Consider the following 13,918-nt stretch of genomic DNA (forward strand, 5'->3'; position numbering starts at 1 on the left):
CACACTTGTGGTACAAACTGGCACAACCTTTCTTGAAACTAATGTGGTAGTCTGTGTCAAGAGCCTTAAAATTGCCATGGTCTTTGACCATACAATAACTTGACTTTTCAACCTTCAGAAAGAGACTTCCTTCTACAAAATATATTCATTATGACAGTTTTAATACATGAAAGTTTTATAACATTATTTCAGGACAGGAATTGGTTGGAAAAAAATTATGGAAAATCCATTAGCTGGAGTTTTAAGCAGCTACCATGAGGACTGACACTGCAGAAGGATTTCTAAAAAATGAAATATCGAAAATTCTCATGCTACAATGTTGTCATAACATTTTTTAAATTATGTGCATTTAATTATGAACTCCAGTATGTATAAGTCTTATGAACAGGGAGGGAAATACAGAAGACCAACATGTTAATAGCATTTATCTCTATTCCTTTCTCGCTTTCCAGTATTTTCCCTACCTGTATTTCTGAATTATCAAATGTCCTAGAAAGGGCACACATACAAACTTTTCAAAAATTAAGATCAGAAGAAATCGCCCATGGAGCCACGGCTGTGCGCCACATGTCCCTGCGCGCCCTCCCTCTTTGGCGGGCCATATGCCGCTCTCTGCTGGGGCGCCTGGCCTAGGAATTGACACTCCTCCTCCTGCGACGGGAGCAGAGCGGCCACCGCGGGGCCGTGAGAGGACTCGGTGTCACACGGTCTCTGTTCTTTTGCAGCACACCACGGTTTTGCCCTTCATATTAATCGAGATGAGGACGTCGCACCACCAGTACCCCAGCAGGGGCAGCGGGCTGGCCGCCATCTGCATCTTCTCGGTCGTCTACATATTGTGGTAAGGACAGCGCCCCTGGCCCGCGTCCCGCTCGCTCCTGCGCTGCCGCGTCGGGGCACGTTCATCACGGGGGTAATCGCTAACAGATTCACACTGCGGGCCTCCCCGGGCCCCAGACCTGGGCTCCGTCCCGTTCCCCCAGCTGCTTGTGTTTTCAGACAGCGCGAGCCAGACCTCACACTGCAGGAATGCCGACCAACCCCATGTCGGCGGCGCTTCTTCCAAGGCTGCGTTTTCCAACCCCTTTTCAAACTAAATGTTTTTCTTGGACGCCAGTTTTATTGCTTAAGGGCTTTCTTGCCTGAGTTCTTTGTTGTTTTTGCTTTTGTTGAGGGAGGAGTCCTTGTCGCAAACAAGAATGAGAACAGAAGATGGGGCCTCACGCAGGACTGACTCTGAACTTTACAGGAAACAAGTAAAAATGTGCTTTTCCCTGAGTCCATTCAAAACCTATTCCAGAGTTATCTGTTCCCCCTAGAATGTATTTAACTACTATGATTTTTTAATATCGGAGTAAATGAACCAGAGGAAATCCACATATGGCCTACCAGGCGCCGTTAAGCCACAGGTATGAGATGTCAGATTTATCTGATGTAAGTTTTTGCCTGAAGAGCTTGCTTCACTTTAATTTCAGTTCTTACCATGTTTCCATGTTTCAAAAAGTATGTATCTTGAGATGGAGAATTGCTTAATCTCCCTGGTACTTCCAAGTCCTCCTGATGCGAGGACACGCGGAAGAGGCGGTGCCCCAGGCGGCCTGTCCTGAGCCGGGGTCAGCAGCCGCGCCTCGAGGCCTGGGCGGCGGTCACGCTCCTCCCGCACCCAGAGCTGCCCTCCTGCTGGGCGGCGTCCAGGGCGCGGGCCGCGGAGCACCTTGCTCCAGCCAGCCCGGAAGTAGTAAACGAAGGGCAGGGCCACGCGTCTCACGCTTACCTGGATGGCCACGTAGAGCCCCAGATCTGCGTGGAAAGGGGACTGGCCCAGGAAATCCTGCTCTGCGGCCAGCCAGAGCGACATACGGACCCGGGCCCCGAGGACAGGCACGAGGCAGGGTTCATCCAGGGCATCGGCCGCATTGTCGACCGGTCACAGACCGGCTGCAGGGACTGGGGGAAAGTGTGTTCTCCTGATCACTTCCTGGATCTTTTTTTCCACCTAAAACTTTTAGCATGGATGTTTTCTGTTAGGAAAGGAAAAAATGATCGGAGCTCCCAGGTGAAGTGTGTCTATACAGTAAACCTCTTTAGGACTGAATTTATGTGCCTCATACATATGAACTTAAGTTCAAATGACTGTTCTCTTTCAGAAGGGTCAGGGAGGAAAGCTACACAGTTATGCCATGTATTCCATGTATAAAACGTTTCTGGAACTGCCTATAGTGTCAGTTTCTCATTCAATTCCTCATTTCCCATCCCCCCAAAATAAGGTGCATTACTCTGTACTCAGAGTTATTACCTGTGGGAAGGGAAGTTCTTTGCTCAGGCGACTCTTGGGTGTGTTTTTGCGCGTTTGTTTCTATACCGTTAGAGTATCTCTATCTTAGAGCCTCCCGGAGGCTCCAGGGATTATCTGCTTCCTGAAGGCATTTCTCCCACCATGGGCAGAGTCCGTCCACATTCCACGGAGAACCTGGGGATATGTCTTGGGTTCCTCACCGGAGACCCCGGAGAGCTTCAGGAACCTGAAGAGGGCTCACCCTCCCCGCCAAGGAGGCCTTCCCCATGCCAACCAGCGCTTGCTCAAATCTTCTCACCCTAGCCAGTGGGTCCTCTCGGCTGTGTCGTACGAAGCTCTCCAGCAGGCTTTTGCCGTTGGCATTCTGCCCTGGCACTCTAGCTGTGCCGCCAGCTCACCAGTGGCCTCACGTCGTGACGTCAGCCCCAGGAACGTCATTGGCATTAACCAGGAGCCTCTTGTTGCCTTCCAGACCCCTCAGAGCCCCCGTCCACCAAGGACGGCACAACGTCAGGCTGTGAAACCTTTTGGTAACACACCAGCATTGTAACTGGACGTTCCGGAGCTGCATGCCAAAATTTGGAAAGCGTCCCTCTTGTCACCTGCTGGTGTTAAGATAAAAGGACCGGGTGTGACTGAGCTGCACCTCTGCCCGGCTTTGTGTCTGCCTCCTCTCCAGGTGCACCGCGTCTCTCTCTGACACATCTGATCCGTTTCCTGGTTGGAGGAGCAAGGGTTTGAGAAAGCGAGGGTGCCTGGCCTGCACAACCTGGAGCCCTGGAGGCTCCCGTCCCCGTCACAGTTCAGGCCGTCCCAGGGCTCTCCCGCCTGCTCCCCACACTGCTGCCCCCGTTGCCCACATGTCTGGGACGTGAGTGCCAACAAAGAAATAGCAAACCAAGCTGCAGGGCAACCAAGACGTTGCCTTGGGGCCTTAGAATTGCAATGAGGGGAGCACAGATTCGAGCAGCAGCCAAATTGTGTCTATCTTGGCGTTTGCAGGCAAAGGTTTTTAAAGGAAAAGAAGATCACAGTTGGTGGCTGGTGGGTATTTGAGGTACTCTGATTGTCCTCCAGGTAATAGTGACTGAGTTCTTTATCTGGGGGCTTGTCATGGTGTGCGGATGCCCACGGGGTTCTGAGGGACACTGTTGCTTGAGGCTTGGCAGACTTTGCCAGATTGTGACGCCTGCTGGGACCTGCATAAGAGCAACACCCAGCATGCCCTCCCAACTCAGTTTTAAATCTCTTCACCGTAGGAGTTCTTGTTTTATTTCTTTTAAGACAAACATTCCCTGTCCATTTGTGGTGGGCTCTGAAAGCCTTTCCTGAACAGCCCCCTCCGCTGTTACCCTGCCTGCTCCCTGCACCCTGTTTGTGGGGTTCCCCCTGGTAAATGGGGGGTCATGGCAGCTACAACACAGAGGGCCCCTCGTTCTCTACGGCAGCTGCGTTATCAGGAGTCCAGACGCTGCCACTTCCTGGGGCTACTTGGAGTCAGGAACCATGCCTGGTGCCATCTCATATTATCTCATTTGGTTCCCAAAACAGCCCTTCCACCTGGCCATTGCCCATTTCAAAAAAAGAAAACAAAGCTCAGGGAGATCCTGTGATTTGCCCAAGAGGACCCCCCTGGATTACTGTTGCCAGAACATGCAGTGCCGGGGCCCCACGATGACCACACTCTCTGGCACGTCTCACCACGGGAAGGGCAACTCTCGGGCAAGTCCTGACTGGGATTGTAGTTTGGATTTTGTTCGTTTTGAGAAAATACATTCGAAGCAGCTGAGCCCAGGGGTTAAGCCCCGTCCTGGGTTTGCGTTGGACTCCTCCACTTGACCTTTCTGGGCTGTAACTCGTCCGGCTCCAGAACAGGGACAAGGAGAGTCTTACCTCCTGGGGTCGCCGTCGGTCCAGCCACGAGCAGTGTCTGCCCTAGCCGTCCAGCCTCCTGCGCTCTTTGCCGTCCCCTCTGCCCACACCCCCCGTCCCCAGCCACCTGGGAGGAGGACGGGGTCTTGGAAGTCTTGAGTCTTGGAAGTCTTGGAAGTCCCCATGCCAAGTGGGGAGGCTCTGGGACAGCCCCCGTAAATACTGGCAGACGGAACTCTCTGGCTTAGGAAGCAGACTGGTAGTCTTTCTCCTGCCATCCCCTCTCTCCCAGCAGAAGCGCATGGGGAAGGCATGGGGCGGGGGGCAGCTGCAGACGGAACCCACCAGTGCCAGGAGCAGAACAAGTGGATGGCTGTGGTCTGGGTTGACCTGGGAGCAGGTCGCTGGGTTTTAGCCATCATGGTGGGGACGCACCCAGGAGGCCAGCCCGAGGCACAGGCTCCCCAGCAGCAAGTCCCTGCGAGGGTTGAGGAGGTCGAGCTGGACTGACCTTCCCACTTAAAGGGTCTGTGGTGGGGAGGCCCCCAGAGAGCCCCACAGGAAGAAGCACCCGGACTTCGGGCTCATGGGGAAGTGGGATTAGCTGGAGAAGGGGCCCTGTGGTGGGACGATATCCAGCCTTCTCCACCCCTCCCTGGCCACAGACCCAGCCCATCCCCAGCCCTTCCTGGTGCTTGTGGGGAGGGGAGAGGGGAGGCAAGGGCTGGGGCATTGTAGAACCTTTAGGCCATGACAGGGCATTGTGCACAGCTCCAAATACATCAGGGAGCGTGGATGGCCTGCATGCTTTGAAACTCATTTTTGAAGCTAGTATCACCCTAACACCAAAGCCAAATAAAGAGATGTTGAAAAAAAGAAAATTACAGCCCAATTCCTTTAATGAATATGGATGTAGAAATCCTCAATACTTGCTAACCAAATCCAAAAACACATTAAAAAAAAGTTATACATTACAATCTAGTGGGTTTTTTATCGGGTATGCAGGGGTGGTTCAACATAAGAAAATTAATCAGTGTAATACACCACATTAATAAATTGAAGGAGAAATATCACATGATCATTTCAACTGCTGCAGAAAAGGCATGTGACAAAATACAACATCCTTTCTTGATAAAAACACTCTGAAAGATAGGAATAGAAGGAAACGTTCTCAATATGATGAAGTGCATGTATGAAAAACCCACAGCTAACATTGTATTTAATGGTGAAAGACTAAAACTTTCCCACTGAGATCAGGAACAAGACAAGGATGCCCACTCTCCCCACTGTTGTTCAATATTGTGCTAGAAGTTCTAGCTAGAGCAATTAGGCAAGAAAAATAAATAAAAGGCACACAAATAGGATAGGAATAATTATTCACTGATGATATGATCCTATACTTAGAAAATCCCAAAAAAATCCACAACAAAACTATTAAAACTTGTAGAAAGATTCAACAAAGTGGCAGAATAGATAATACACAGAAATCAATAGCATTTCTATACATAACTTATGAGCAACCTGAAGAGGAAGTCAGGAAAAAAATCCATTTACAATAGTGACAATTTTTAGGAATACATTTAACCTAGGACATAAAGAACCTGTATTCAGAAAACTATAAAACATTGCTAAAAAAAAACACAAAAAACCATTGTGATCTAAATAAATGGAAAGCTATTCCATGTTCATGGATTGGAGGACTATCACTAAGATGTCAACTCTACCCAAACTGATCTGCAGATTAGTGCAGTCCCAATAAAAAATCCAATATCATCTTTGCTGAATTGGAAAAGCCAATTATCAAGTTTATCTGGAATGGTAAGGGACCCCAAATAGCCAAAAATATCTTTAAAAAGAAGAACAAAGTTGAAGGACTCTCACTTCTAGACTTTAAACAACATTATCTAGCTACAGTGGTTAAAACATCATGGAACTGGCATATAGATAGATTGACCAATGGAATCAAATCAAGAGTTCCGAAATAGCTCCTCACATCTATAGGTCAGGGGTTTTTGACAAGGCTGTCAAACTATGTTGGGTTAGAACATTCAACAAATGGAACTGGAAAAACTGGATGTCCAAATCTAAAAGAAAGAAAGAGGGCCCTTATTGCATACCCTATACAAAAATTAATTCAAAATGGATCAAGGACCTAAATATAAAAACAAGAACCCTAAAACACCTAGAAGAAAATTTAGGGAAACATCTTAAAGATCTTGTGGTAGGTGTGGTTTCTTAAACCTTACATCCAATGCATGAGCAACAAAAGAAAAAAAAAATAGATAAATGGGACTGCCTCAAAATTAAATACTTTAGTTCAGCAAAAGACTTTGTCAAGAAAGTAAAAGGACAGCCTACTCAATTGGAGAAAACCTTTGGAAACCATATATCTTATAAGGGATTGATCTCCATATTGTATAAGAGATCACACAATTTAATGACAAAATGACAAGCAACCACATTGAAAACTGGCAAAAGAATTGAACAGACATTTTTACAAAGTGGAAATACAGATGGCCAAATGACACATGAAAACTGTTCAATATCACTATTAGAGAAATGCGATCAAAACTACAATGAGGGGAAGCAGCTGTGGCTCAGTCATCTGGGCTCCTGTCTACCATATGGGAGGCCCCAGGTTCGTGTCCTGGGGCCTCCTTGTGAAGGCAGGCTCACCTGCACGCCGCGGAGCGCCCCCGAGCCCACAAGCGCCATGGAGCACTGCCCGACCCGCAGATGCCGCAGAGAGCCGACTGAGCAAGGTAATGCAACAAAGAAAAAGGGAGACAAGCAAAAACACAGTAGAGCTCACAGCGAATGTACACAGAGAACAGGATGCAAGCTGTAAGGGGGGAGGGGAAAAATAAATAAATACAGACACAGAAGAATGTGCAGCAAATGACAAAGAGAGCAGACAGCATGTAAAAAGCCATGGGGGGGGGGGCGTGGATAAAAAATAAACTACAATGAGATACCATCTCATACCATACAGAATGGCCATTATTAGAAGAACAGAAAACTTCAAGTGCTGGAGAGGATGTGGAGAAATAGGACACTCCTTCACTGTTGGTGGGAATATAGAATGGTGCAACCTCTGTGGAAAATGATCTGACAGTTCCTCAGGAAACTAAATAATAGGACTGCCATATGATCCAGCAATCCCACTACTAGGAATATATTCAGAACTGAAAGCAAGGATGCAAACAGATATTTGCATACTGGTGTTCTAGTGGCATTATTCACAATTGCTGAAAGATGGAAACAACCTAAGTGTCAGTCAACCCATGAATGGATAAACAAGATGCGGTATATTCATTCGATGGAATATTACTCAGCTGTAAGAAGAAATCAATTGGGGAAGCACATGACAACATGAGGAACCTTGAGGACATTATGTTGAGTGAAATAAGCCAGACCCAGAAGGACGAATATTGTACAGTCTCACTGATATGAACTAAATGCGATGAGTAGACTTATGGAGTTGGACTAGGAAGTGAAGGTTGGTGGGAGGAGAAGGGGAGAAGGTGCTGGAGGTATGTGGAATGTTTAATGAGGTCAAATGTTATTATGTTGTGTTGGCTGAACTTGATGGTAACACATTATAATGAATGCAAAAGACGATTTATGGATGTGAGTGTAGCTGAAATGAGTAGTCAGGGAGGTGAATGTTAGTTGGAGGACAGCCGGAGGATAATCTAGAGAATGTATAACAATGATTTGGAAGTAGATGAGGATTGTGGTCGATAATATAAAGACGGGAATGTTCTACTACAGGGTGTTAGGAATGTGGTGATACATGGGAAAAGTAGAACTAAGGTAATTTATGGACCATAGTTAACAACAACATTGAAATGTTTTATAGCAGAAGCAAAGTTGGTACTATGTTTTTAAAACTTTACAGGTTTATTGATAAAGGGGGATCTCAAATCAAAGAGAGTCCCAAAATGGTTAGCAGGTTACCCTGGCTTATAAAAGAATTACGGGATTTCTAAAGGGGATCTTGCAGTGATTGGGTGCCATTTAGTGTCCTTACTGTAAAGGTGGCCACAGAGCCTGAAGCAAGGGCAGGCTGGTCACTATACCCAACTCTTCTATTTCTGATAGGTTGTCTCTATTGGACCCCAAGCAGCTTATTTCCAATTGCTGCTGAACCTGCAGCTTTTGCAGGATACGTTCCATTTGCTCAGAAATCCCTAGTTTTATTATTATATTTTGGAAAATCCCTGTCACTTTTCAGAAAAGGGGGCACTAGCAATAATACCAGTGAAGGCAGCCATTTATTTACATATATATAATGAGTAGGGAAGTCATATATTTACCAAAAATTCAGACAAAATGTCGAGTTCCCGTACGCCTCCCAGTACTAACCCTTTGCATCAGTGTGGTGCCTCTTGTTACAATGGATGAAGGATTACTACAATTAGACTATTAAGTGTAGGAGGGTAGACTATTAAGTGTTTGTGTTGTACAGTCCTATGGTTTTTTCCCTTAATTTTTATTCTAGTAACATATAGACAACCTAAACTTTCCCTTTTCAGCCACATCCAGACCTGTATTTCAGTGGCGTCCGTTACCCTCGCAGTGTTGTGCTATTGTCACCACCCATCCCCAAACTTGCAGCCGCTTTATTTTGTTTCACAGTGTGACAAGCAGGTCAGTGGCCCTGGGGCCACCTCCTCTGACCCCCGCCTCCAAAGGGCTGTGGACACTGTGCTGTCATCTTCCCCCTGGGAAGTCCGGCCAGGGCAGGTCTGGAACCCGGGCCAGCCCTGCCTGAGCCCTGCTCCGCCGCTGCTCCCACGGCCACGTGAACAGGGCTCCTGACCTCCCCACGCCTGCAGCTACCTGGGAAGGTCATGGGGATCAGGTCACGGTTGCCTCTCATGTGGGTGAAGCGCGGGGGCCGCACATGTAAAGGTCACTGGCCTGTGCCCTGATGCGGCTCTGGCCGCAGGGAGCCAAGCCCCGGCCGAGCCCAGGGAGGCCCCGCACATCTCCCGCACTGGCTGCAGTCCCCATCTGGAAGCTGCCTCCCCGCCCGCCCCCCTGGGACCCCTCCTCCCTGACCCGCGGCGCAGCCACCTCCCTCCTTCCCGGCAGGTCCTCACCCAGGTGGCCCTGCCGAAATCTCCGAGACGCCCGCGGCCGTCTCCTCTTGCCCCCTGTCCCTCCAACGCTCCCGGCTCCTCCGCCCCAGGGGTATGTGGCCTCCTTCCCTCCTCCACCCCCGCTGCCCGCTGGGGCCGCACGCTGGCCCCTTTCTCCCCAAATGCGGCCCCGTCTGCCCCCTGGGCCCCGAGTGGTCTCTTGAAATCAGGCTTAGAGTGGGGGTCGCTCCCCATGGCGGCTGGGGACGCACCTGCAAATCCCCATGTGGCCTAGGGACCTGCCCTGCCATCCCCTCGCCCCTCTCGGCTCAGCAGCCGGGCTGCTGTGACCCGCTCTCTGCAGGCCAAGAGCAGTCGGCTCCAGCCAGCTTCACAGCAGTCCCACCTACCCACGGTGGGGAGACACCTGTCGCCCACAGCCACCTCCAGAGCTACTCTCCTCGCAGGCTCAGCCTGTGCGGCACCTTTTCCCTCACTTCATGGGACTGCAAAGAAAAGAGAGAGCTTCCTCCACCACCGGATTCTAAGGGTTAAACCAAACACATTATCACATCAATCAAACTGTCAGAGAGAATATTCTTAAGATAGGTGGTTTAATAAGAGCAACTGTGTCTGTGGGAGTCTTAAATGCAAGCGAAGTAGAGAAAATGAAATCTGTACGTATATAAGTTACCTGGAAGCAGTCGTACCCGCACCCTGCGTTTGCCAGACCCCGCCGCCCATCTCTCCAGTACTGGAGTTCAGTTTGACTGTCTCTGCCCCCACCCCCACCCCCACCTGATAACTGCCAGCTGAAGCTGATCGACCTTCCAGGGTGACATTTTGTACGGGAGATGGCCCAGGTCGGGCAATGAAAGTGTCAGGTGGAGGAAGGAGCCATTTGTCAGTAAAGTGACAGCGACTTGGAGGGGGTGCTCAGAACGCGTTCCCTGGGGCTGCCCCCCTGCAGCCCCCAGCCCCCTTGCAGCGGGTGGGCTCTGCAGCCTGCAAGGACTGGGAGGAAGTAGTTCCAGGCCCCTGCAGGACAGGAGGCATGAAATAAAAACTTATGGGAAATAAAGTTTAAAAATCAGATGAGGAGCTTTCTTCACCAGCCCTGAGCTCAGACCCCAAGTCAATAGAATTTTGTAGTCAAAATGCCCTTTTGTTTGAGATACAGTGGAAATGCCAAGAAAAACTTGGTCTAAATAACCATGCAAAACTTTGATTTTCTGCATTTATGTAGACATATGTCCCTAATTTTCAAAGGGAGGAGAAACTAGCTTGAGTATTATTACATGATTTTAATTCTCCCATATTCTGAAGGCTTGGTTACTCAGGACAAATCTTAATTCACTCAAAAAGGCACTTCTTGGGTACTCACCTCGGGCCAGGCATTGTGCCAGGTGCAGGGAGCCAAAGATGTGGAAGCTTTGTCTGGGCCTCAGCTGGCTGACGGTTCACTGCAGGCTACAGAGAAACAAAGCAGTTACCACCCAGGGCCAGGCCAGGGGCCTCTGGGAGCCCAGTGGAGGGCTCCCTGACACAGACTTCCAGGGTCATGAAAACCTGCCCCCAGAAGGCATGGACAAGCTGGCATTTTGAGGGTGAATGAGGGTTAACCGTGAAGACCCAGGGAAAGAGCATCTCGGGAGGGGAAAGGAGATGGCCAAGAGGCAAGGGAGAGAAACCCTTGGTCAAGGAGCCAGAAGAAGTGTGTGGCTGGAGCAGGGGCATTTTCTCCCTTGCCAAATCCCTGCATCTAAATCCCACCTCTGCTCTTCCCACCAAGATGGCTTTTATTTTACCTCTCCACAGCATCCTTCTTTTAACTGATTTTTGTTAGGTTCATTGGTTAGGTGGTTCAGTAGTTGGCTGATGGCTTGCTTGGTTGGTTGATTGATTGGTTTTTGGTTCTTTGGCTGATTGGTTGTGTTATTTGTTTTGCTGATTAGTTGATTGACTGGTTGGTCGGTTGGTTGGTTATCTGGTTTGTTGATTCATTGGGGGATTGGTTGGTTGGTTGGGTTTTTTGCCCAGTTCATATGAATCCAGGTTCTCTCTGGCTACTCCTCCTCAGCCTCCTCGGCAGATGTCATCTTTCCACCCGCTCCCTAATGCTTGGTGTTATTTACGCATGGGCCTTCTGCAATACTACACTTGTCCCAGCATGAGCTTATCACTAGCATAGCTATAAGTTCCAACCACAAGCCAACAACAGCAAGTTCACAACCCATCCAGACTCTCTGAGCTCCACACCTGCATATTCCTCTGCCTACCCAACATGTCTCCTCTCACAAGCGCTCCAAACTAACATCCAGAATAAACACATTCTCTTCTCTCCCCACACCCATCATTCTCCCAGATCTGCTTCTTCTATCCATAAATGGCTCCGTTATTTTGTTTTAGTTTGCCAAAGGCTGCCAATGCAAAATACCAGAAATGGATTGGCTGTTATAATGGGAACTTTCACAGTTCTGAGATGATAAAAATGTCCAAATCAAGGCATCATCAGAGATGCTGTCTCACCAAAGGTCAGCTGCTGGCAATCCTGGACCCCTTCCATGTGGCAAGGCAATCTCTGCCTTCTCCTCCAGGCTCACTTACTCCCTGAGCTCAGCATGGGTGACAGGTATATGGCTCATCTCTCCCCTCTCCTAGTTGCTTCAGCTTTGGCTGCTCCACTGATTCCAGCCTCTGGCATCTCTCTTACCTTCTTGTGGTTTCTCTGACTCTGATGCTGCCAGCAATCCTGGAATCCTCTCTCACATGACATCACAGGGTAAAATGGCAGCTTTCTTTTTGTGTGCTCTCTTCCGATTATATAAGACTCCAGTAAAAGGATTAGGACCCACCCTGGGTCCTGCAAGCTAATCAGAGGTTCTTAACTGAAGCAATCTAATCAGAAGTGATCTAATCAAAGGGTCCCAAATGCAATAGGCTCACATGCACTGGAAAGGTTAGCCCGAGAACATAATTTTCTGGAGAGCACAAAACATGCAAACCAGGACATTCCACCCTTTGGAACCCAAAAGTACATGTTCTTTCCATATATTAATACAAAATACGTTCATTCCATCATATTTCAAAAGCCTTAAATCACTTCAGTAACAATATCACGAACAAAATCTCATCAATATCATTTATAAGCATGCAGTCTGTCTTGGGGCAAAATTTCCCTCCAGTTGTAGACCTGTGGAACTTAGAAAACAAGTTATCCACTTCCAAGATACAAAGGAAGGCCAATCATGAGATAAACATTTCCATTAACATAGGGAGAAATTGGAAGGAAAATGGGCCATGTCTCCCAAACAGTTCTGAAAATCTGCAGGGCATCCTCTGTTGGATTTCATAGTCTAAGAGTCATCTGAAGAACCATGTCTTCTCCTTGGGGCTTAGAGCAGGAGGTCCACATCTTCCAAGGGCTTGCACGGTGGCTGTCTTCTCAGCTCCACCCTCATCAAGCATCTGGGTGGTGGCCAAGTTCTAGGCCTCACCCTCCAAGAACACTGGGGTGACATTCACTCTCTCCCCAATCTCCAGGGCATGGGCCCAACCCCTCAGTATAGTGGGGAGGTGACCTAACTCCCCAACCCCCAGGGAATGTGCCCACCCTCTTCCCAGCCTGGGGTGGCCATTCTCTTCCAGAACAGCAGGTGGAAGGCCCACCGTCTTCAAATGCTGGGGCAGACTCATCCTTTCCACACACATGGTAGGTCCTTCTCCTGGCCCGAGAAGATGTCTTATGTCCAGGCCTGAGTTCCCACAGTTTTTGCCCTTGAAGTTGTTTTTCCTTCAAGCTCTTCCTTTTCTGTCCCTTTTAGTCCAGGCTGACAAAGGTTTCATTCATACAGTTCTCACCAAAAGCTTTTAAGTTTCATGTGCTGTTCACAGGGGTCCAAGTCATCAAACATTAGGACTTTCCACAAGTTCTTTCTGGATAACAGCATTTCCAGTCTTGACTTGCAAGGAAATGGCTGCCTGGTTCCAAGTTCAGTTAAGCCAGGGGTTCTTTTTTTTTAAGTATATATATATATATTTTTTTTAAAGATACTTAGATTATGTAAATATTACATAAACACATTGGGGATTCCCAAATGCCCTGTTCCCTACAACTCCCACATTTTCCCGTATTAACAACATCCTTCATTAGTGTGGCACATTCATTACAATTGATGAACACAATTTGGAGCATTGACACTAAGCAGGGATTATAGTCTACATTGAAGCTTACACTCTCTCCTGCACAATTTTGAAGATTATGGCAAGATATGTAATGGCCTGTATATGTTATTATAACGTCATTCGGGACAATTCTCAAGTCCCGAAAATGCCCCCATATTTCACCTGTTTTTCCCTCTCCCTACCCTCAGAACCTCCGATGGCCACTGCCTCCACATCAATGATATAATTTCTTCCATCACAATAAGTCTATAGTAGAAAAACAGTAAGTCTACTTTAGTCCATAGTGCATTCCCCAATCCTGAGAATTCTGGGATGGTGATGCCCACTCCACCTCTAATTGAGAGGGGGCTTCAATCCCATGGGACAGATGGATGGCACTATCTTGCTTGCAGTTATAGACTCTCTCGGTTCCTTGGGATGGTTGTTGTCCATCATCATCTCCTTGTTAATTGTCCTGGGTGAGTCCAATGAACTGAAG

At 48.2% G+C, this 13,918-nt stretch overlaps 1 protein-coding gene across 2 annotated transcripts in view; it reads left to right on the plus strand.

The window, feature by feature from the left end:
• The window catches only part of AIG1 (androgen induced 1), a 256,874-nt gene that overhangs the window by 210,577 nt on the left and 32,379 nt on the right, over positions 1–13,918 (plus strand). For both annotated transcript variants that reach the window (XM_004452026.4, XM_058307576.2), the window contains exon 4: positions 726–841. In XM_004452026.4, the coding sequence (XP_004452083.1) occupies positions 726–841 (116 nt within the window). The remainder of the gene's footprint in view (positions 1–725; positions 842–13,918) is intronic.

The sequence above is a fragment of the Dasypus novemcinctus genome, chromosome 11 (assembly GCF_030445035.2).
Source record: "Dasypus novemcinctus isolate mDasNov1 chromosome 11, mDasNov1.1.hap2, whole genome shotgun sequence".
Classification (NCBI taxonomy): Eukaryota; Metazoa; Chordata; class Mammalia; order Cingulata; family Dasypodidae; genus Dasypus; species Dasypus novemcinctus.